This window comes from Oryctolagus cuniculus, chromosome 14 (genome assembly GCF_051225735.1).
Source record: "Oryctolagus cuniculus isolate XC-2025 breed Fujian yellow rabbit chromosome 14, ASM5122573v1, whole genome shotgun sequence".
NCBI classification, from domain to species: Eukaryota; Metazoa; Chordata; class Mammalia; order Lagomorpha; family Leporidae; genus Oryctolagus; species Oryctolagus cuniculus.
This window is the reverse complement of record NC_142880.1, coordinates 7,005,241-7,027,961: the sequence shown is the minus strand read 5'-3', so window position 1 is coordinate 7,027,961 and position 22,721 is coordinate 7,005,241. Positions and strand designations below refer to the sequence as shown.

Below are 22,721 nucleotides of genomic sequence, written 5' to 3'. Positions count from 1 at the left end.
TTGTAATGCACACACCCAGCAAGGTAAAGCGTTTCCAAGACGAGGTCAAATTTGGTTACAGGTGTGACGGAAAGTGTCCGAAGCCGTGCTGGGAAGGTCTATAATGTTCAATGAATGAACTCATTCTTGGACTTGAAAGGGCTCCATTTGCTGTTGGTATTAATGGTCACTGTTTAAAAGGTGGCAAAATAACAACTTACCTGTAAGAGGAGACGGCCTGTAGACATGATTCGTTGGATAGACCCTTTTGGTTTCAGGATTTGTTGAATTTCTACAGTTGGAGGGTTTTTTTTAATTTTCAAAAAGAACATCATGACCCATTGTGAAGTCGTCTTACTCAGCCTGAGAAGTCGTCTTCCAGAACTCAAAGTCCTAAAGTTACAAAGAAGGAGAGTGTACTTGTAAAACCAAGATGTTGCTGGTCTTCTTATGTTCTTGTAAGCCAAGGAGGCTTAGAGAGCAGCTATGGAAAGCTCAATTTCTATTATCATTAATCTCATATGTGTTACATCTTATCACATGCAAAATCCTCCTTCTTAATGTGTGATGCTCCAATTCTACAAGGCCAAGAGACAGGAGATCAATCAAGTCAAACATTCTTAACCTTGTTGAAAATAAAACCGCATTGTTTTTGCTATTCCCACACAGCTAGAAATTCTGTATAACCCTAAGATATGTTCACGAAGTCTCCTGTGTGTGGTCTCCAAGGTGACTATAAAATGGACAATAAACGTAACACTTTTTTTAAACCAACACTGATGGTGCAAAGAATGCCATTTTGTGTGTGTGTGTGTCTTCTGTGGTCCTCCGGCTCTCACTGCTTCCCTTCCCTGCCTAGAAGAGGTTTCACCTATTTCTAATCTGAAACCTAAAAGCTCTAGAAGTCAAACTGCCAAGACAAACACATGGGCTCAGGGGGAAGGCAAGGTGAGGGATGAAGCCCATCAAGAAATGCACCCTTTGATTTTACTTCTCCAAGTGTGGTCCATGAACTCTCAGTGTCACCACCACCTGGGAACTCGTTAGGATGGCAAACTGCTGGGCCACCCTAAACCATTGACCCAGAAGCTTTAACCCATCTTCCAGGTGATCACGTTGCCCACGGAGCCTTGACAGCTACTCATCTGTAAGCCGTGTCTGAAGTCTTTCCTCTGAACAAGGAAGTGTTCCCGAGACCCGCTGTGTGCTCACTAATGTGAGCAGTCATTACACAAGGGTATCTGAATACAGTAGCATACGTATTATTTTCTCTTCAAAGAAAGGATTGATTTGCAATGTGACCTTCCCAAACCAGAAACTGGGTTCTCTTTTTCGCTTTGAGGATAAATTCATTTGACTTTAGCAACTTCTTACCCATAGACTTAAACCTCATGCTAATGAACTTGATTGACATTTGGTGTGACATTACTGAGTAAGTAACTTTTGCTTCATTTGTTAAACACCAACTTCATGTGTCAGAAAATTCACCTTCACAGTTTCCCTTAGCTGTACTCTTGGGTGACACTAGAGATCTAGGACACACACTAACACCTGCTTATCCACTCCCCTTGCGATGGAAGAAGGCTAAGGCCTGCATGCCTCCATCTACTCTAGTGGTGCACTGTGCATTTATGCACACACATTTGCCACAGGAAGAGCAAAAGGCTTCAGAAGGGTTTTCGTAATACACTTAGGATAAACACCCATATTTTTAAGACTGAAAGATACGTACCAAAATAATACAGCTAGGGGAGTTAAGATTTTTAAAATAGTCATGTCACATATACTTTAACACAGTGAGCAAATGAGAAATAGTGGACCAAGACTGGCTGCAAATCTACTTTGCTGCTAACAGCATCGTGGTGATGAGAAAGCCAACACCGACCAGTGCTGGCTGCCATCCAGCCCTGTACTCCAATCACCTGCTTTGAGCCCTGGTAATTAAGATGCTGCTTCTTGGAGTGAAAACGAGTCACGGATGATCTGAAACTCTCGATGAGAGCGTCTTAGGACTTGAAAGCCAAATAACAATCTCACCATTGCAAAGAAAAACGCTACTTTCTCTCCAGTTTCCAGAAATAGGAGAAAATACCCAGACCTGAATGCCCAATAAAGACCATTGTCTACACTTTCTAGCAATCAAGTGTTGGGGGTGAGAAGCTCTAAACACTTTCCTGGGGAGTTTGGAGAAATGATCCCCATATGAGCAGAGAAAGCCCACAGCTCCTGGATTAGAACGACTTGGTCAGTCATGTTTCAGTCACTTTTAAAGAGAAAGCTGGTTAGGTCATCTGGTTAGGTCACCCGTTAATTCAGTGAGCCTTCTACAAGGTATTTACTTAAGCTAAGTTAGTACTTAATGAGCATCTCCTGTCAATCAAGGAACTTCAAGGATCAGGGAGCAATTTTTTTTTTTCTTCCCAGCAATCGATTTTGAGAACTCCTGGACACCAGCACTGTTCTCAGTGCTCAGGAGTTTGGAGGTAAATTGAAGACACACACATGTCTACCTTAGAGAACGAGTGCTTTAGTATAAGAAGACAACAGCGAGCAATCAAAGCAATGCCAAGTGCTACAAGGAAAACAGAGCAAGAACAGAGCTACAGAGTGTGTGCAGCAGGCAGGCAGCTGAAGGAGACGTCCCCAGGAAGGTGGCACAGAGGTGGACCCCAGAGGGCTTGTGAGGGGAGAAGGCACAATGAAAGGGAACAGGAAGTGTGGGGCTCAAAGGCTGGAGAAGTTCAAGTGTCAGAACAACATGACAGCAGCATGCTGATGACGATGAGGAAGGGAGAGAGGTCCAGGGGCCAGCACACGAGAGAACAGGGCCAGGTTACCTGGGGCGCGCGGGAAGGCGGAGGACAGGACCTCCCCTCTTCTCTGAGGGAGGCCAGCCACGGAGGGAGTTTGAGCCGAGACAAGAGACGCTGTAACGTAGGTCTTTATGCACCCACTCACCGAATCACGAAGACGAAGCGTACTCACTCACTCTTATCAGCTGGCGGACTCGGAGTGCTTGATTGGCGCCAGTCTCCTTGCATTTTCACAAAATGAGCCCAGTCAACCTAGTGCACCATTTGGTTAAGGAACCTGAGGCTTGAGAGTTGAAGCAGCTAGTCCAGTATCACACAGGAAGATGAGCGGAGCTGGCCTTCAGACACAGGGTTGCGGATCTTGACTCTGGGATGGGAACTTTGTGCTTCTGACTTCCCCGGGGCTCCAGGGAACAATGGGAGCCACGGCTCTGTTGTCTAGGAAGGTATAGGAGGCTTCAAGGAGGAGGTAACAGATGACCTTGGACTTGACGTTTGAGAGCAGGACCCAAGTCATTCTAGCAGAGCAAAGCCTGGCACGTTTCAGGAAGGGGTTTTGTGTCTGGCTCCTCTTGGTAGTCCATAGCAGGGGCAGAGATGAAACCAGACAGGTGATCTTTTCCTGTAACCAAGAGTGGGTAAGAAGAACCTCACCGAAACTTTGTGTGTATAATTATTTATCTCCTAGCCTTCCCAACCCATAGACAACAGGCTCTCTGAGGGCAGGCACCTGCTATTGGGTTGCTTCTCAGTTCCTTACCCTGGGCCTGTGGCGAGTGACGGTGGAATACAAGTGGGATCCGCTGCACTCCCTCAGCCAAGGGCCAGTGATTACCAGAGACCCGGCTACCTCTCCCCTCTGAGCTCCCACTGATTCCAGAACCCACTATCCCAGAGGGAGGTATGAAGCAGGAAGTGGCAGCCTCTGTGAGGTCATCAGTCCTTGCAGGGGAATGACAACAGGCTCCCTCCTTGTCACCCCTGTCACCTTATCTGGAGCTGGGCCAGTGATGTCACACACGAGACAACGTGGAGATGGAGTAAGTTCCAGTTGCCATAGGATTGGCATTGGAAGGAAGTAGTACACTCTGTAAAAGGACGGGGGCCTGATTAGTACAGACACTATGAAGGTCTCCTCTGAGACTTTTCCAGGGGCATTGCCCATGGTCTCCACTCAAAAGTTTTCACTGAACCTCCATTGGATGAGGGACTAAATTTCCAGAGTTGGTTAAGTTACATAGAAATAGGAATTAAGGAATAGGACAAAATCAGGCAGCTGCCTGTCCAACCATCCCAAGAAAACTCTGACTTGGAATATTTGTAAGTGTTCAGGATTCCAGAACCAGTGTTCCCTTAAATTTAAATGGGGGGGTCCCTGAATTACCTTAAAGTTATGTTCAAATATGTATGTCTATTGAAAAGTAATGCATAGTGGTTAACACTGGCTAGAGTTTTTATGAGAAACACCACAATAATATTCTCAAGTCCACTGGGGCCGGCGCTGTGGTGCAGGTTAATCCTCCGCCTGCGGCACCAGCATCCCATATCGGCACCGGTTCTAGTCCCGGCTTCTCCACTTCCAGTCCAGCTCTCTGCTGTGGCCTGGGAAAGCAGTAGAAGATGGCCCAAGTGCTTGGGCCCCTGCACCCACGTGAAAGATCAGGAAAAAGCTCCTGGCTCCTGGCTTCAGACCGGCACAGCTCCAGCTGTTGCGGCCATCTGGGGAGTGAACCAGCGGATGGAAGACCTTTCTCTCTGTCTCTACCTCTCTCTGTAACTCTAACTCTCAAATAAAATAAATAAAATCTTTAAAAAAATATTCTCAAGTCCACAAATTTCAAACTAGGTGATCTAGGATTGCTACTCAGTCTTTCAGGCTCAGCAGTTTCCTCATTACAAAACAGATACAAGTCGGCCGGCACCGCAGCTCAACAGGCTAATCCTCCGCCTAGCGGCGCCGGCACACAAGGTTCTAGTCCCGGTCGGGGCACCAGATTCTGTCCCGGTTGGCCCTCTTCCAGGCCAGCTCTCTGCTATGGCCCGGGAGTGCAGTGGAGGATGGCCCAAGTGCTTGGGCCCTGCACCCCACGGGAGACCAGGAGAAGCACCTGGCTCCTGCCTTCGGATCAGCACGGTGTGCCGGCCGCGGCGGTTATTGGATGGTGAACCAATGGAAAAAGGAAGACCTTTCTCTCTGTCTCTCTCTCTCTCCCTGTCCACTCTGCCTGTCAAAAAAAAAAAAAAAAAAAAAGTAATATCTGCTCAGGTTTATATAGGATGGTGTGTTGTCTCACTTAGCAAACTGTTGACACATTAGCTGCTCCACAAAGATGACAATCATTACCATGATTTGTTTTTTATTTGTTTGGTCGGTTTTTGGTCAGATTCTTGAAAGAGTCACTTATTCCAAAACAAACAAAACAAAAAGGGTGGTGGCCGCTGATCTAGAGCAATCATTCCCAAAGTGTGTGGAGTCCCTAGTCCCCAAGAAACATGCCATGGTGTCTGCAAGTTACCAACAATTCCTAAAAAAGCACTGTGCGGTTATTTGTTCTCCATTCTATTGACATCTGTGCTGATGTCACTAAAGTGATTACAGGTAAGAGTGAGGATGTTTAGGGCTTTGGCACCTGATTGTACCACATTTAAAACTATTCCACATTTAAAAGTAAAAGTCGGTTGCAAGGTTCCCTCCTTACTTTGGCCTGGCCCAGCCCCAGCTGTTGAAGACATTTGGGGAATCAATCAGCAGACGGAAGAGCTCTATTTATCTCTGCTTCTGCACCTCTCAAGTCTTTCCAATGAATAAGCAAATAAATTTTTAAAAATTCAATCTACATTCAAAAGTAGCAGTACTATAGCTTTCAGTTTTGTCTTGAGAAATGAATCATATATTTTGAATTATAAATTAATTTGTATTAAATTATTTTAATAATAAAACATTTACATAATATATTGTCTTATCATAAGTATCTCAAACACATTGTTCCAACGAATCTTCACAAAAAAGTCTCAGAATTATACTATTAGTTATTACATAATTATATTATTTTCATGGCATGCATTTCAACAAGGTGGAAAATGCAGAATGAACAGGTAACTCTTACTACAAAGCTAGTAAGAGAAGAAGTCAGAAATGCCAACCGAAGCTTAGTAGCACTCGAATTCCACACTCCAGAATTGTGAATGAAGCCATACTCTGCCTACACTTGTAATTCTGGGAGATTTGTTGCAGCTACTGCCTGTCAAGCTATCTTAGGTGTTTTGGTGTCTGGTGTCCCCAAGATCTCTGTGGCATACAACAGCAATGGCATTTCCCAATCACACTATATGTCTCTATGAGTCAAGTACAGCTCTGCTCCATATTTCTTTATATATATGGACCCAAGCTACTGGTCATCCTCTACTTAGGACGGGGGAGACAGAACGTAGTGAACCACGTGCTGCCTATTGAAAGTGTTACACAGTACAGCTTCCAGTCTCCTACCATTGGCCAACCAAAGTCATAAGGCCATGCCTCAGTTCAGCACAAAAGAAATGGGAAAAAAATCAAGTCAAAACAACTAAAATCATTCCTAGTAGAAGGCACCATGACTAGTACTAATCTGTTTTGTGTTTAAGTAGATCTGAGGACACATAGTTGACACTAGGTATATCCTACTAGCCATCCAGTATTAAAATTTCTTGTGGAGTGTAATGTTCTATGTGTTCTTCGGAATAGGCTACAATCTTGATGCTAATCAGTCCCTTGGATTCTATTCCTGAAATCCAATCTAGAGACAGCTCAAAGTATATTTGTTACCCATTTCTCCATCAACAACCGAGAACCTGCTAATTAGTATATTTAGAGGTGATAAATTAGTTTCAATGGATGAAAGTAAGGACTTCCTAATTACCATTACAAGTGACAAAAATTATCTTTAGTTGGTTAAATTAAAGGTACTAAAAATGCATAGGTTGCTTTTGGTATTTCTGAGACATCCTCTGTCCTTGGCAATCCAAGTGCTTGAAATTCAAATGACTACTGTTCGCCTGATGCAACTAGAGAGTAAAAGATTTCTGCCTCCAGACCCTTGGTCGGCTGTGAGTAGTGATTCAAACCAATTGATTGCCAGAGTTCCTAAAAGCGCAAAGAACAGAGTTCCTAAAAGGCAAGAACTGTTCTGTGCCTTTTGGCTAAGTAATATTGGTTAAAGGCTAATGTGCACATGAGAGCTGGAAAAGGATTGGGTGGAATTATATTCACCAAAAATAACTTCAAAGTCTATTACTGCAAAGGTTACCTGTTGAGAATGTCTCGTCTGATTGCTTAGTGCATTAGATTTTTCAGAATCACATTTAATTTAGATTAGTGTGCATGGGATTTGTTTCATTTTGAGATTCGGTTCTAACATAACATCACATCCAACAGCATGATTTATTCCAGCCCAGTTATGACCAAACCTTAATGTAACCTAATTTGAAAACAAAACATGACCAAGAGCTAAGTAAGTATTTTATTATCTCCCATAGCTACCATTTAAAAATCTGGAACACCTTGCAGTTAATCAGCATTTGCTATAGAGGAGACATTTAAGGGCAATTTATAACAAATCACTATGGACTCCACCAATGAGTAAGAAAATACTCACTAGATTTTAAATACGACCCAGAGACTAAATTCTTTGTACTGCCCTTCCCTATCCCTAGTCTCTGAGTGACAATGGTATTTGCAATATAACCTTACCTCTCACACTGAGTTAGACTACCAAAGAACAGGGAAAAATTTGTATGTATGGATTCTCTTTTAGTATCTTTCATAGATCCTTAAGGGAGTTACTTTATTTTCTTCATGTAATCTAATTATGCCATTATTAACAACTGCATCTGAATCAAATTTCTTATATCATTCAGAATTTCACAAAAATTCAATTACAGCCATAATTTCATATAGGTTCTTCTGTTGTACTTTGAATAGTTCTTTGCTGATCCCAAAACTAGATAGTTTAAAATGCCTATACACTCTTTTAAAAATCATAGGATTGGGGGCTGGCGCCGCGGCTCAATGGGCTAATCCTCCGCCTTGTGGTGCCGGCACACTGGGTTCTAGTCCCGGTCGGGGCACCAGATTCTGTCCCGGTTGCCCCTCTTCCAGGCCAGCTCTCTGCTGTGGCCAGGGAGTGCAGTGGAGAATGGCCCAAGTGCTTGGGCCCTGCACCCCATGGGAGACCAGGAGAAGCACCTGGCTCCTGCCTTCAGATCAGCATGGTGCCACAGCGCGCCAGTGGTGGCGGCCATTGGAGGGTGAACCAACGGCAAAGGAAGACTTTTCTCTCTGTCTCTCTCTCTCACTGTCCATTCTGTCTGTCAAAAAAAAAAAATCATAGGGTTGGATTTCATCTGATAAATATCACAGCCATAGTGAGATGTCAACTTTACAGATATTCTCTAACACACCACCTAACAGATCAAACATTATTGAGCTCAGGAAGACTGAAGGTGGACTGTTTATTTGCATATGGTTCTGGATCCGGGGGAACTTACAGATGTCATCGTGACATCAGCATTTCCTGAGGACCTGTTTGCACTCAGGTGACTTGAATGGTAGGTGTGCATGCATCTTGCCATATCCTTATTTGCATTTTCCTTCCTACGTGAAAAGTTTCAGATTAGTATTTCTGTCCTATTTTTTTTTTAGAAAGGTCTTCCTTCCATTGGTTCACCCCCCCCAAATGGCGGAACTACACCAATCCGAAGCCAGGAGCCAGGTGCTTCCTCACAGTCCCCCATGTGGGTGCAGGGCCCAAGCACTTGGGCCATCCTCCACTGCCCTCCTGGGCCACAGCAGAGAGCTGGACTGGAAGAGGAGCAGCCAGGACTAGAACCAGCGTCTGCATGGGATGCCAGTACTGCAGGCAGAGGATTAACCAAGTGAGCCATGGCGCTGGCCCCAGCCTATTGCTTTTATCAAGAAAAAAAATTAATTCATTAATTCAGCAGTTATAGTATGTGTTGTCATCTAGTTGGGTGGCCATCTACAAACACCATTGACTGAGTGGCTTTCACAACAGACATTTATTTTCGCACCTTTCTAGGACCTGGAAATATAAAATCAAGGTGCCAGCAGGGTCACTTCCATTCTGAGTTCTGTTCTGCTGGATTGTAGGTGGCCACCACCTTGCTACGTGCTCTCATGACCTCTTTGTGCATTGGGAGTGTGTGTGTGTGTGTGGGGAGAGAGAGAGAGTTTACTTGTATCTCTTCTTAGAAGGGCACTAGTCCCATCAGACCAGGACCCCACCCATATGATCTCATCTAACCCTAATTACCTCCCCAAAGCTCTGTCTCCACTGGATACCATAATATTGAGGGTTCAAGCTTCAATGTATGAATTGGAAGAACACACACCTATGTTTTGCTGGTAATACAACTCAAACATGCACTTTGAATGACTCATTCTGCTTAGAATTCTATGGGATATTATGGTCAATAAAAGACTTGCAATTTTAAAGTATTTACATGAAAGCAATTTTTAAAATGTGCTTAGATTTTGACATATTTTCTATTAAGTTGAAGAAGTAGATTCCCAAAGAGATACTTTATAGTCACTGATATTACAAGTAGGTTATCATTTTGTTTCTGGAAATCAGTGCAGGTAATAGTGTTTGATGATACTGCCCTAAAATGAATTTTGTCTTTGAAATCCAAGATGATAATTCTTGACAAACTATTTATCCTTTGATTGTCACAGCTGTAAAGCAGAATGCGAAATTCACAGTTTGCATGTTTGTGCAGATTTGTTTAGAAAATTGGCTCTGTTGTGAACTTGTTTCAAAATTGCCAAATGAGTGTGTAATGAAAACACATCTGCTAAACAAAAAAGTAAGAGCAAAATTGAGAACGAAATTAGCAGGGAAACATTAGTTTCAAAAGTTCTCTTATAATTAAACTGTGTTGCAAATGAGGTGGATCTTTTCCCAAACACGCTGTTCCTAGTCTCCATAATCATCAGAGAGCAGAAGTAGACCAGTTTCCAGCAATCAAGAGCAAAGCGAAGAAGGATGGCCGACTGCAGGTGAGGCAGCCCGGCCATGATCTTCTGATACCAAGTACCAAGGAAGCAACATTGAATCCCGATGTTAAAAAATACTAACAGTGGAAGTGACTGTGTCCCCTTCCCCTGTGAGAGGAGGGAAATTTCTGAAAGAATTTCCTTTGACCTAGGCTGTCAGCATTACAGCCTACTCAAATGCCATATTGTCAGTAAGGTTTTCCCCTCCGTACACCTGTACGTTAGACAGACATGCACACGTGTGTGGATACACAGGTAGGTGTACATGGCATCTGCAAGGACATTTTGAAAGAAAACGCCACTGATGGTGATTTTCCATTTATAGGCATATCACAATCTGGAAAGTTATTCTTGAAAGATGCATATTACGAAAAAGCTATCCATAGATTTCAAAAATTTTTGCACCAAAATAAGTGAATCTTTCCATTCAATTTTGCCATGGCCCTTTTGCAGTCCCTATGTGTGTGCGCGTGTGTGAGTATACACAGACATGTATCTCAAGCTCCCAATTACAGTCTTGTCATCACACTTCCCTTTGTTTGCCTCACTCACTATCCATAAACTGTACTTCCTTGCTTATCTCTTTACTCTAGAATAAACCACTCCAAATATAAGCCATGTCAGACCAAAACTTATCTCTTCAGTTCTCTGCTGTATCCTCAGACATAGTACCTAGCATAGGCTGGCATCCATAAAAATGTGTTTGATTGGGGCGCCGGATTCTGTCCCGGTTGCCCCTCTTCCAGGCCAGCTCTCTGCTATGGCCAGGGAGTGCAGTGGAGAATGGCCCAGGTGCTTGGGCCCTGCACCCCATGGGAGACCAGGAAAAGCACCTGGATCCTGGCTCCTGCCATCGGATCAGCGCGGTGCGCCGGTTGCAGCGGCGGCCATTGGAGGGTGAACCAACGGCAAAGGAAGACCTTTCTCTCTCTGTCTCTCTCTCTCACTGTCCACTCTGCCTGTAAAAAAAAAAAAAAAAAATGTGTTTGATTAATGATAAGCGAGTCAAATGTATGCCTCCTCTTGGCACTAACAGAAAGGTTATAAGCATCTGTCCAACGTTTTTGGGTATACTTCTGTCTGGATACAAAGGTCCCTTTCAATTTCATGATTCTATAAGACTTCCATACTTCTTAGAAAAATATCCCATAGATGATTAGAATACCTTGGTACATAAGGAAGCATATTACATTTTCCCCACACAACATTATATTCATTTTAGAAAGAATTTGAGCTTATGAGCTTGTCCTTGGCTACTGATTATTTTTTCTCATTCTTCAGAGAGTATATGAGAATTCAATTTTCTATAGGGTTTTTTTTTTTTTTTTTTTTTTTTTGGATAGGCAGAGTAGACAGTGAAAGAGAGAGAGAGAGAAAGGTCTTCCTTTTGCCGTTGGTTCACCTTCCAATGGCCCCCACAGCCGCCACGCTGCGGCCGGTGCAACGCGCCAATCCGAAGGCAGGAGCCAGGTGCTTCTTCTGGTCTCCCATGGGGTGCAGGGCCCAAGCACTTGGGCCATCCTCCACTGCACTCCCTGGCCACAGCAGAGAGCTGGCCTGGAAGAGGGGCAACCGGGACAGAATCCGGCGCCCCGACCGGGACTAGAACCTTGTGTGCCAGCGCCGCTAGGCGGAGGATTAGCCTAGTGAGCCACGGTGCCAGCCTCTATAGATCTTCTTAAAGGAAGCTTAGTGAATACTTTTCTCAAGTAGCAGTGTTCTCATTGAATAAGCTTTGATAGTATCCATTTCCAAACAGGAGAGAGAGAAAAAGAAGGAAAAGAGGAGGAGGAGGAGAGTATGGAAGACAAAGATGGAGGGAGGGAAGGAGGGAGGGGGGAAGGAAGGAAGAAAGGGAGGGAAGGAGGGAGGGAGGGGGGAGGGAAAAGGGAGGAAGGGAGGGAGGGAGGGAGGGAGGAAGGGAGGGGGGAGGGAGGAGGGATTTCACTAATAGGATTCTAGAGCACATTCCTCATTTTGCTCGCCAATCAAACCTTTGTAATAATTGAACATTGGAGAATAAAATTGATAACGAAGTTCTGTCTTCGAGCCAAAACTCTCGAAAGAAATCTTCAAAATGCAAAGCCCATCAATCATGCCACCCACACTTCAAGCCCTGCAGTGCCTGTCCTTCACTCTTCATGGAGACAAACCATGTCCTCAGCATTGCCTCAAGTGCTCTCAGACGTCCACCTGCTCTGGCCCCCGCCCAGCTCCCCAGTCTCCTTTGCTATCACTCTTCTGGTCCATGAGCTCAGGCCAAACTGCCTTCTTCCCATGTCTAAACTCTGCATTCTCTTTCCAAATGCCAGGCCTTTGATCATGCTGTTGTCAATAGGCTCCTCTTCCCCCTGCTCCCTCACAATAATCCCACTCGTCTTTCAAATCTCCACGCAGGGGGCAGCATGGTAGATTAAGCTCCTTGCTGTACCTGCTTCCCATATGGGAGCGCAGGTTCTAGTTCTGCTGCTCTGCTTCCATTAAAGCTCCCTGCTGATGTACCTGGGGAGCACTGGCAGATGACTCCAGTACTTGGACCCCTGCCACCCATGTGGGAGATCTGGATGGAGTTCCTGACTCCTGGCTTCAGCCTGGCCTGGTCACTGAGGCCATTTAGGGAATGAACCGGTAGATGGAAGATTCTGTGTGTCTCCCTCTCTGTCTGTCACTCCGGCTTTCAAATTAACAGAAATAAAATTTATCTTTGAAAAAATCTCAGTGCAGAGATCCTTTCGTCTGGAAGTTTTCCCTTTCCTCAAATTCTTGTTCTAGGGCAGGTTCCCTCATTATAGACTTGCATACAAATTAGTTTTCAACTCATCCCTTCCTTCCTTCCCCACTCCCTTCCTCCCTCCTTCCTTCCTTCTTTCCCTCTCTTCCTTTCCCCTTCTTCTAAAGAAATGTCTCCATGTGCAATCCTACATTCCTCTGAATCCCACTGTGACCACCGCCTGTCTCCCTTAGCCCGCAGGAGAGCGCAGACCCATCATTTGCTCATGGTTGTTTCCCTGGCCCAGAAATGGTGCCACTATTACTTGCTGCCTAAGGAAAAACAGACACTTTTCAATCTGCCTTGCTAATGAATGTCAACTATTCTTTGCTTACTATAACAATTAGAGTTATGTTTATGATCATCCTTTGTTGATACGAACATGGGCAATTAAAGATCTGGGAATGAAAGGGCAGGTCAGATATTGAAAACCAGTAACACCATGTGCTTCTCACACATTCTGAGCACCTAGAAATCCATGTTGTTTTAGGACTATCATCATCATAGGGAGTAAAGAATGCGTGAAAAATGAACGCTATGCTTGTTTTGTCTATAATCCTTGCGCAAACAATCTTAGGACAACATGTTGCTAGGAAGAATAAAATCAAAGAAAGGAGGGAAACTAGAAAATGTATAAAGAAAGCACCGAGACCCTGATGGACATCTCCAGGGAAATAAAGGTTTCGTTGCTCCTGAGTGAAGATACCAGGATTGTGTTGTGTGATTCTTCATGCCTCACAGCCCAGAAGCCCTGAGAGATCAGTCAGCAACCCAAGAGCCACACCGTCCACTAAGAAAAGCACATGATGACAGAAGATGGAGCAGGAAACATCTCTTCAGAAATGGGAAGAAAAATGAAGGAAGACCCCAAACATTAAACTTGATCTGGCTTTCCCTGTAGGATTCAGAGAGGATTTTACATTTAAGTTTTTTCATTTGGTTTTGTCCAAGTTTTTATGCCAACTTAGTTCCAGAGAAGGTCCCATTAATGCTGCCAGTCCTAAGCCAAATCAACAATAAGGACTTACAGAGAAAAGACACTGGGTGTTAGCTGAGGTTTTTATCCTGAACCTGATACAAAAATTCAAATAGTTATATGACCTTTAAGAAACGACTTAACCTCTCTTGAATCTTGCCAAATGACATACAAAATTTAGTGAGAAACATACAAATGATCATTACTGCCTTATGACACATGTGTTATATGTTAATTCTTCCCTCCAGCACTGTGTAGAGGTGTGTGTGTGTGTGTGTGCACATGCTTGAGTGTATGTGTGTATGTATGAGTGTGTGTATGTGTGCATATGTGTGTGTGCACATGTGAACTCAAGGAGTAGCCCAAGAAATGCTCTAGCATGCTGAGAAGCTGTCTTTGGTTCCACCAGAACCTCTTCTTCATCTGTGCCAAGATGCATGGAATTCCTTAAAAGGGGCAGCGCATTTCATCCTACAACCAGCACAGGTATCCACCCATAAGTCACCCTGAGGGGATTCTGTGCCAATGCTTAACAAATGTCCAGGAGACTTTTGCTAAGAGTAACTTCCGGCAGAATGAAGAAGCTGAAGGAATGTTGACGGATAGCGAAGAATAAAATGGGCAAGTTTGGAACCCCTGGAGCTTCACATCTTGGCTGGGAGCTGGCCCTGGGGAGCAGCCTGGAGGAGAGCAGGGCAGCCTGCAATGCCGGCAGCAGACCCCTCTTCTCCATACCGGAGGAGCACAGGGTGTGCAGGTGTCTGAAACTCTGTTCACAGACACGTTCACATACATGCAGAATGGTGCCCATCTCTATGAATAATGCTTACAGGAGCCCATTGGATTGTAAATAACCTACGGAATTACTGGACCCCCAATGTATCTATCGCTATGCCACTAAGAACAATGACAACTCAAGGAAGTTAATGTAATGATTTTTGACCATGTTTTAAGAAATGGCTTGCATTTGATTATGTATTGAGTAGCCACAAGGAATATCTTATTTTTAAAAAAGTATGTCCTAGAGCCTGATCCTAGGTAACAACAATCCATTACTAAAGGGTCACAGTGCAGGTGTGGGAAAAAAAATACAATTATTAGGAGGATGCAGTGCAACTGATAGGCTCATTGAGGCCAATTTTGATCCAATAGCAATCCAATGAGCATGAATTACCATGGGTTGAGGAGTTTTCTGGCACATTGTGGCATATTTCTAGAATGAAAATTAACTAACTGTGTCTTGTCCTGCATCTTCCATTAGCCCTGACCTTCTGTATGATCTTGAAGCCCAGAGTTCCCTTATTTTCAATTAACTGTTATTTTCTTTCTCTTTCTCTACAGTTCCTGAGAAAGGGTCAGATGAGAATGAAGTCCAGCAGGCTGCTCGGTCTCTATGATGTAGATAATTCGGATCATGGTGGCCAGAGTTCCAGAGTTCTAGGAGAACCAGAGAGGTAAAAGAGATTTTAAAAACTGAGGTAGATATCGGCACTGTAGGATGAACAAGCTATAAGACTCCAGGGACAATGCGTGGTTGGGAATCAGACCAAAGAAGAAGAATTTGCAGTTAGACAAAGGACTGTGTCTGACCACTGCGGTCAACTCCCCCAAAGCCTTACACCTGAGCAGCACGTGTGGGCCCACTCCCACTCCCAGAGGTTCTCCCAGTGGGCCTCTGGGGGATGCTGTTGGACTCCTGTCATCTTCTGGTATCTGGGAGTCCCTCCTCTCCTGCAGCAAATACCACACAGCTTCATTTAAAAAATCTAAAGATCCTTGTGAGAGTTGGAAATTCAAGCTCTTGTCAAGAATGACCAGCCCAATAGCATGGGGCTAAGAAATTGCAGCCTGCGGAGGAGTAGGGGAGAAGGAGAAAGGTAATCACAGCAGGGCACAGGATCTCTACGCCCCACGGGCACTCAGGGTGGACAGTGACTGCTGATTCCTGGTCTCACTTTCAACTTCAGCGCTTTCTATGGAGCCCTGATCAATGACTCCAAGAAACTCTGTCTTAGCATTAGAGGGTAAAGAGAGTAGTAAGTGTCATAGTTAAGTCCCACAGCTACCCAGGGCATACAGACCATCGAGACCGGAACTAGAGAACTGCAGATATACAAGAGGCCCCTAAAAACCTTTCAGTTTCCACCTCTACTTTTACAAAAACAAGACATGCTGAAAGTTTTTAATTAATTAAATCTTATTTTAAAAATCTCCTGGCAACCATATAGCACATACCATATAGCACAAACCATCCAGAGATAGAAGTGGAAAGTGCCGGCGCCGCAGCTCACTAGGCTAATCCTCCGCCTTGCGGCACCAGCACACCAGGTTCTAGTCCTGGTCGGGGCACAGGATTCTGTCCCGGTTGGCCCTCTTCCAGGCCAGCTCTCTGCTGCGGCCAGGGAGTGCAGTGGAGGATGGCCCAGGTGTTTGGGCCCTGTACCCCATGGGAGACCAGGAGAAGCACCTGGCTCCTGCCATCGGATCAGCGCGGTGCGCCGGCCGCGGCGGCCATTGGAAAGCGAACCAATGGCAAAAGGAAGACCTTTCTCTCTGTCTCTCTCACTGTCCACTCTGCCTGTCAAAAAATAAATAAAAAAATAAAAGAAGTGGAAAGTATCAATACATTACGCAGCTTTTTTGATTGTAATTTAAGAGTTTTCTGTGCGTGTGTCCTGTTCCACTATTTTCATATGATGTTTCTTCTTAGATATACATGTGCGCACCCTATGGTGCATTATAAAGATATTAGATGGACTTCTGCCTTGGTTTTAAGGTGAAATTCTTTATGATGCACATTCATTTTGTTGTGGACACTAGCACAACACATTTGATCCCCGCAAGTCTGTCTTTTTGTGTGGTGTGTACCTGGGTGGTTTTCAGACGGAGGGTGGCAACGAGGGAAATTGCTGGGGTCCAAGCTCATCCTGTGACTTGGTTCCTCTGATCCTGTTCCCTGACAATTCTGTCTCACAACTTTCTTCCCCGTGGAGCGTTCCACTTGAAACTAAGCCTGTGGGAAAAACACCTCGTATTTAGGTGTGGATAATGGAGCACGAAGGGAAAACACACAGAAGGTCTTTGAGAGACTCTTTGCTGCTGGCTGGAGGGATATTTTTGAAAATAGAAGTTAAATTTACATGACTAAAAACGCCCGACAGCAAGAGCTTTGCTGAGTCGCCTGTGGTGTGCGTCTCCATAGCCAAATTGGGGCAGCTTCGCCACTCAGCCTGGGCTCGGGGCCACTCTGGCTGGCGGCCTTGCCAACTAGGACATACGAGGGAGGCGGGGCTCCCAGGCAGGCTGGCTGGCTGTCTCTCCACAGCTCGGCATCTGAGCATTTCAGAGGATTTCTAAAACAGTGCTAGACTCAGTCGCCCACTGCAAGGAGGACATCAGAGAGGGCCTGCCCTCAATAACTGTAGCCACATTAACTCCGGTCCCCGGTGAGCCTGGGAAAGTGGAAATCATCAGTGTTTCCTAACTTGTGAGACGGTCCTCTTCAAGCGACACAGTGAAGGTCTTGACCTTGAGCAATGCTCCCAAATGTCATCTCACCCTACTATGCTAACCATTCCTCTGCCTGTTATCCATGTTTATAAAGAGATTGGGCAGTCGAAAAGGTTGTGTGCAGGCAACATGCGTGTAACTAAACTCATTAGCAGCGAGGCCCACATAGGTCTCATGGGACTGACACTCAAAGCCGCCGTTCCAACTGTTGCGAGATGGCCTTGAAGCAGCCACTTGACAACACCTGGGCCAATGGGACAATTGCAGAGTAGCAAAGCAATCGTCCAGGTCCATCACAGTCCAGATGGGGGTCAGAGTGCCCTGCTCTGGCTGCCCAAAATGATCACATTAACTAGAAAGCAACGAAGCTCTTCAGATTTTTGATCTTTAAATGTGAAACTGTAAGAAAAGGAAGTCCTATAAATTTCAGATCGTTGGGAATTTTGCAAGTGCCCCAGATGCCTCCCTTAGAGTGCACCCCAGCAATCCTGAAGAAGTGGCTCACGTGGGCACTCCCCTTGCAGGTGCTGTGGACGACAGCGTGGGCTGCTGCCCCGGTGCCAAGGTGTTTTTAACACTTGTTCCATCTCATCACAGGACATGACCAGCTGGAGAGCTGATTATTTTTAAAACACAATTTGGTTTGGGGACATTGTTTTCTCTTGTGGAACAAGAATTTAAATTTGTGCCATTACGCTGCTCTTGCCTAACCCACAGGAAAATTGGAATAGAGTGTCAATCCTGAAATAGGTTGTACCTCTGGACTCACTGGTGCCCAATAAAGATCACTCCAGCCCCTAGACAATTAGCCAATGCTCATCCATAATGCTTTACTCACAGAGACAGGGGAGGGAACTAAAAGGGGGTAAAGATAAGTATAAAATGTAATTCAAATTCTTATGCTTTCCTGGGTTACCATAATGGAGACCTGAGCATTTAGACGACACAATGATAGTGTCTCTTCATGTTAGATTTGAAAGGGTGAGAGAAGTGGTTATCTAAGGTATCGTTCAAGGTCAGAGCACATCACTGTCTCAGACTGTCTGAATCGGTCTCCCGCTTCCTGCTTATCTTTACTCCCTCATGTTCGGGGTGTCCTCACTCAGGACTGACATTCTAATTGTTCACAACCAGATCCGTCTCAAGACAATGGACACCCTCAATGCTGAGTAGATTACTCTTGGCAGGATTGACAAGCTGGGGTCAGATCTGCATCTCTTGTTAGCGCTGTAGGTGAGACAGACAGCAGTCAGCAGGACATCACTTTTTGGTTGTCCAGGGTACCAGAGCACATACATTATAAAATAGAAAGTAGTGTTTATGTCACACTGCACAGAACGCTCTAATCTGAGCTGTGAATAAAATAAACTGAATAAAATATAATGAACAGTGTTATCATACAGCACGCCTCCATCTCAACTCCTTGCTTTTAATTGTTGTTTTTTCCACCCCAAACTGGATAACTTGGACACTTCCTACAATCAGTGTTCATTATATAGTCCAAAAATGTTTTATGCATGTGCATTTACAAAATTTGTTCTAAAGCTTGATTTTGAGCAAGGCCATCACTTTAAGAAAAAAGTATCATTGACACCACTGAAGCGTTAATTTCTCTGGAAGCACAGAAAGAATTAACACAGACTTTCTCTTGCTGAATGATATTTTTAAGATTTTTGAAAAATTGTCAAAAGGCTTTCATGCAAAGATTCTGTCATTGTATCATTTATATCCTTGAAATGTGATTTTTATAAGATTTTTATTCTAAAACCATGACTCTAGAAATATTTGCATACAATAATATTTTTAAAGAGTTATTGATTTGAAATGCAGAGCTAGAGAGAAGGAGACACACACACACACACACAGAGAGAGAGAGAGAGAGAGAGAATTATCTTCCATCTGCTGGTTCACTTCTCAAATGGCTACAACTGCTAGGGCTGGGCCAGGCTAAAGCCAGGAACCAAGAGCTCCATCCTGGTCTCCCATGTTGGTGGCAGGGTTCCAAGCACTTGGATCACCATCCGCTGCTTTCCCAGGTGCATTAGTGGAGAGCTGGATTGGAAGTGGAGCACCCAGAACTTGAACAGGCACCAGTGTGAGATGTTGTCCACCTGTACCTGCTGCACCATAACACCTACCCACAGAATTGTGTTTAAAGACCAGGATAGCTCGAATACAATGGGAACATCAGACAAGATTTATTTGTAAAAATGAGTTAGTCTTGGAACCTGATGGTAAAGAAGTGAAAGTGAGAGAAGTGAAAGAAATGGAAGAATATTGCTTCATTCACTCCTATGACCCACTCTGCTCTCTCCAAAGCGGGGAGGATTCTGCATGGTATAATTTTGGGTCCTGAAATCTTCACTAGTCAGTGATTTTAATATCCATGGGGAAAGCTATTCCCTTCTAAGTTGTCTGCATCTTTTCCTCATATGCTAGCTCGGGTTCTCCAGAAAGAGTCCCCAACAAGGGCTCTGGGGAAGGTAGGTTATTTGGGAAGTGAAGGTAGGTTATTTGGTTATTTGGGAAGTGATGCACAGAGCAGGAGTGTGGACAGAAGAACTGAAATAGGAATGAGGTGGGGCCGGTGCTGTGGCGTACTGGCTTAGGCCCCCACCTACAGTGCCAGTATCCCCTATGGGTACTGGTTCATGTCTTGGTTCCTCTACTTCCTATCCAGCTCCCTGCTAATGTGCCTGGGAAGGCAGTGGAAGATGGCCCAAGTCCTTGGGCCCCTGCACCCACATGGGAGATCCAGAGGAAGTTCCTGATTCCTGGTGTTGGATTGGCCTAGCTCCGGCCGTTGTGGACATTTGAGGAGTGACCCTGTGGATGGAAGACCTCTCTCTCTCTCTCTCTCTCTGCTCTAAGAAGAGCAGGTGGCAAGATAGTGTGAAGTATTTGTATGAGAGACCTCTGCCAAACCTCATGAATGGTCTGTTTTGCCTTATTTGTCTCATCACTATGAAGTGAAAAGACCTTATGCTTGGCAAACTCGTCCAGGTATAATGGTTTGTACTTTGTAGGGATTATTGAACTTGTAAGAATATGTTCCTTATGATGGAATATTTTGCATTATTTCGGTGCACATTTCTAACTCAGCAGCCAGCCTATTCTAGAACTAATCATGAATAAACACTTCTCCCTGACAGAGTCATGCAAATAGTAGAATAACTTTGGCTTTTGGAAGGCAGTTGGAAAACCTTTTATAAATACAGCTTTTCTATGAGTTAAGAATTGCTTTATTGGCCGGTGCTGTAGCGCAGTGGGTTAAAACCCTGCTCTAAAGCACTGGTATCTCATATGGGTGCCGATTCTAGTCCCAGCCGCTCCTGTTCTGATCCAGCTCTCTGGTGTGGCCTGGGAAAGCAGTAGAAGATGGCCCAAGTCCCTGGGCCCCTGCACCACGTGGGAGACCAGAAGAAGCTCCTGGCTCCTGGCTTTGGATCTGCGCAGCTCCAGCCGTTGAGCCATCGGGGGAGTGAATCGGTGGATGGAAGACCTCTCTGTCTCTACCTCTGTCTGTAACTCTGTCTTTCAAATAAATAAAATAAATCTTTTAAAAAAAGAATTGCTTTATCATATTTCAATTAATTTTCATACTTCACATTACCCTAGAAAAGCATATCTGTCATCTATCATCTACTTATATATCATCCATCTACTCTTCTATATTTATCTATGTCATCTGTCTATTCATCTATTTTTTGAGAGTCCTCATCATGTTGCTGCTTTCTATCTTCCAATTTAACAATAAAGTTATTAATGTATGAGTTTCCCTCTAAGTAATCCCTTGGCCAGATTCCATACAGCTTCCTTTTCATTATTGATTTCTAAATATTCTATATCATAGTGATGATATCTACCCTAAACTGTTTTAATATTTCTAAATGATTATATTTTTATGGTTAATCTATTGCTACAAAATCTTAATATGAGTAAAAGTGATTTCACTAGGGACTATGACACATAAAAAGTCTCTTTCAAGAATTTGTCTAACATGCTATTTTAATGGGCACTAATAAAGTTTCATTTCTGTTCATAAGGCATATGCTTAGATATATTGAAAATATGAGGATTTAACTAAATCATATGATTTTGGCTTAGAACAGACACATTATTATTTTTATTTAACTCTTGTCAAATACCAAATTTTTAAATCTTAACTTTTGTTTCTTTCAATTCTTCCTCATAGTTTTTGCTTTAAACAGTTCAATAGTTTTATAAATTATGTAATTTATAGAGACAGTTGCACCTTTTGTGTAAGTTATATAGTTTAACAACATGAAAAGAGCACCTTCACCCTATTTTTGTTTTTAAATAATTGTATATTAATCTAACCAATGCCCTCTTATAATTTGATTTAGATATGCATTTCTAACTGCTTTAATGGTTAATTATTTTTGAGAATGCCATTTAGGGTTTATTTTACCATCTAATCTCTCATTTACATTTATTATAAGAATGAAATATTTGGTCTCATGTTTACTCATTAAATGGTTCATATTTCATTATAATGCTTTCTTGGTGTTTTTTATTTTTTAATTTTTGTCATATGGACTCTAGTAGAGTAAAACAAACATCAAAACAGTAGTTTTTGTGTTTCTATTGGTTTAGGCCGTATGCAGCCTACTTTAAGTTCTCTTATATTTCCTTGTTTAAATACTGTCCATTTTTATGCTGAGTGGGATGCATCTACCAGATAGCAGTAGCTACACAGTGCACAGGGGTAAGCAGCAGAGTTAGCCAGCAGCAGAGGAACACGGTAAATAATGAAATGAAGAATATAATAATGAAATGAAGAATTGTGCCTCATGCGTGAAAGAGAAGGGACCCGAGCAAAGAAAAACAGAACTGAGGGAGTAACTTCAATTTTCCTCACCTCCCAAGGAAGTTGTATTCCTTTTCTATTGGCAATCAATTGCCATAAATTAAGTAGCTTAATGTACAAATGTATAATCTCATAGTGTTTGTTGATGAGCTCCACGAAAATTGACAAAAGACCAAAAAACTAGAGAAAAAAAAAAGTTTATTAACACATACAGCAATCCTGCATGTCAAAGAAACTCAGTGACAAGCAACTCAAAGAAGTGGCTAGAACTTGGGCTTCATATAGCAATTAACAAAGAATGAGATATTTCTAGAGAAGAGATGACAAAGGAAGAGGCTGTAGACTTCCAAGGCAGCAAATGAGTTGTGGAAACAAATGGAATGCACTTTGTGAAGGGTCATCTTCATGCCGGCTTTCCATTTTCTTCCTGGCCATAAAATTGCCGCTGGAGACAGGATTTAGGGTAGTCCTCACTTCCCAGAGACTGCTGCTTTTATCAGATAAGGCAAACTCCAGGAAGCCTTCTTTCTGTGTCGGTTGAATTGCAAATACCTTCAGCTCAAAATAGCTCTTAAACCAACAGGGCCCAGTTCCGATTCCCTCCAAGGCTCCGGGGACTAACCCCCATCCTCACTCAGCAAGGCAGATGGCAGGAGTCAGCTCTGTACAGTCATGAGGCTGGGCTTCTGTGTCCTTGCTGATGGTCAGTTGAGGCTGATTCTCACTCCCAGATGACACTCTCACCATACACCTCCTGGATCTTCAGACCAGTCATGGTGTCCAGAGTCCTT

The 22,721-nt window shown here is 43.7% G+C and overlaps 1 protein-coding gene across 5 annotated transcripts in view; it reads right to left on the bottom strand.

Annotated features, from left to right (window-relative positions):
• Positions 1–22,721, bottom strand: part of LOC149122230 (uncharacterized) — a 130,920-nt gene that overhangs the window by 6,946 nt on the left and 101,253 nt on the right. For 3 of the 5 annotated variants that reach the window (XR_016220437.1, XR_016220435.1, XR_016220436.1), the window contains exons 2-3: positions 2,817–3,414; positions 201–372 (exon numbers count right to left, since the gene is read on the bottom strand). Coding sequence is in view for 2 of the 5 variants with exons in the window: in XM_089312989.1 (XP_089169115.1) it covers positions 201–314 (114 nt within the window). In the remaining 3 variants the exon portion in view is untranslated. Of the gene's footprint in view, positions 1–200; positions 373–2,816; positions 3,415–22,721 lie in introns of those variants that run through there. The other 2 variants (XM_089312989.1, XM_089312990.1) reach the window with 2 other exon arrangements.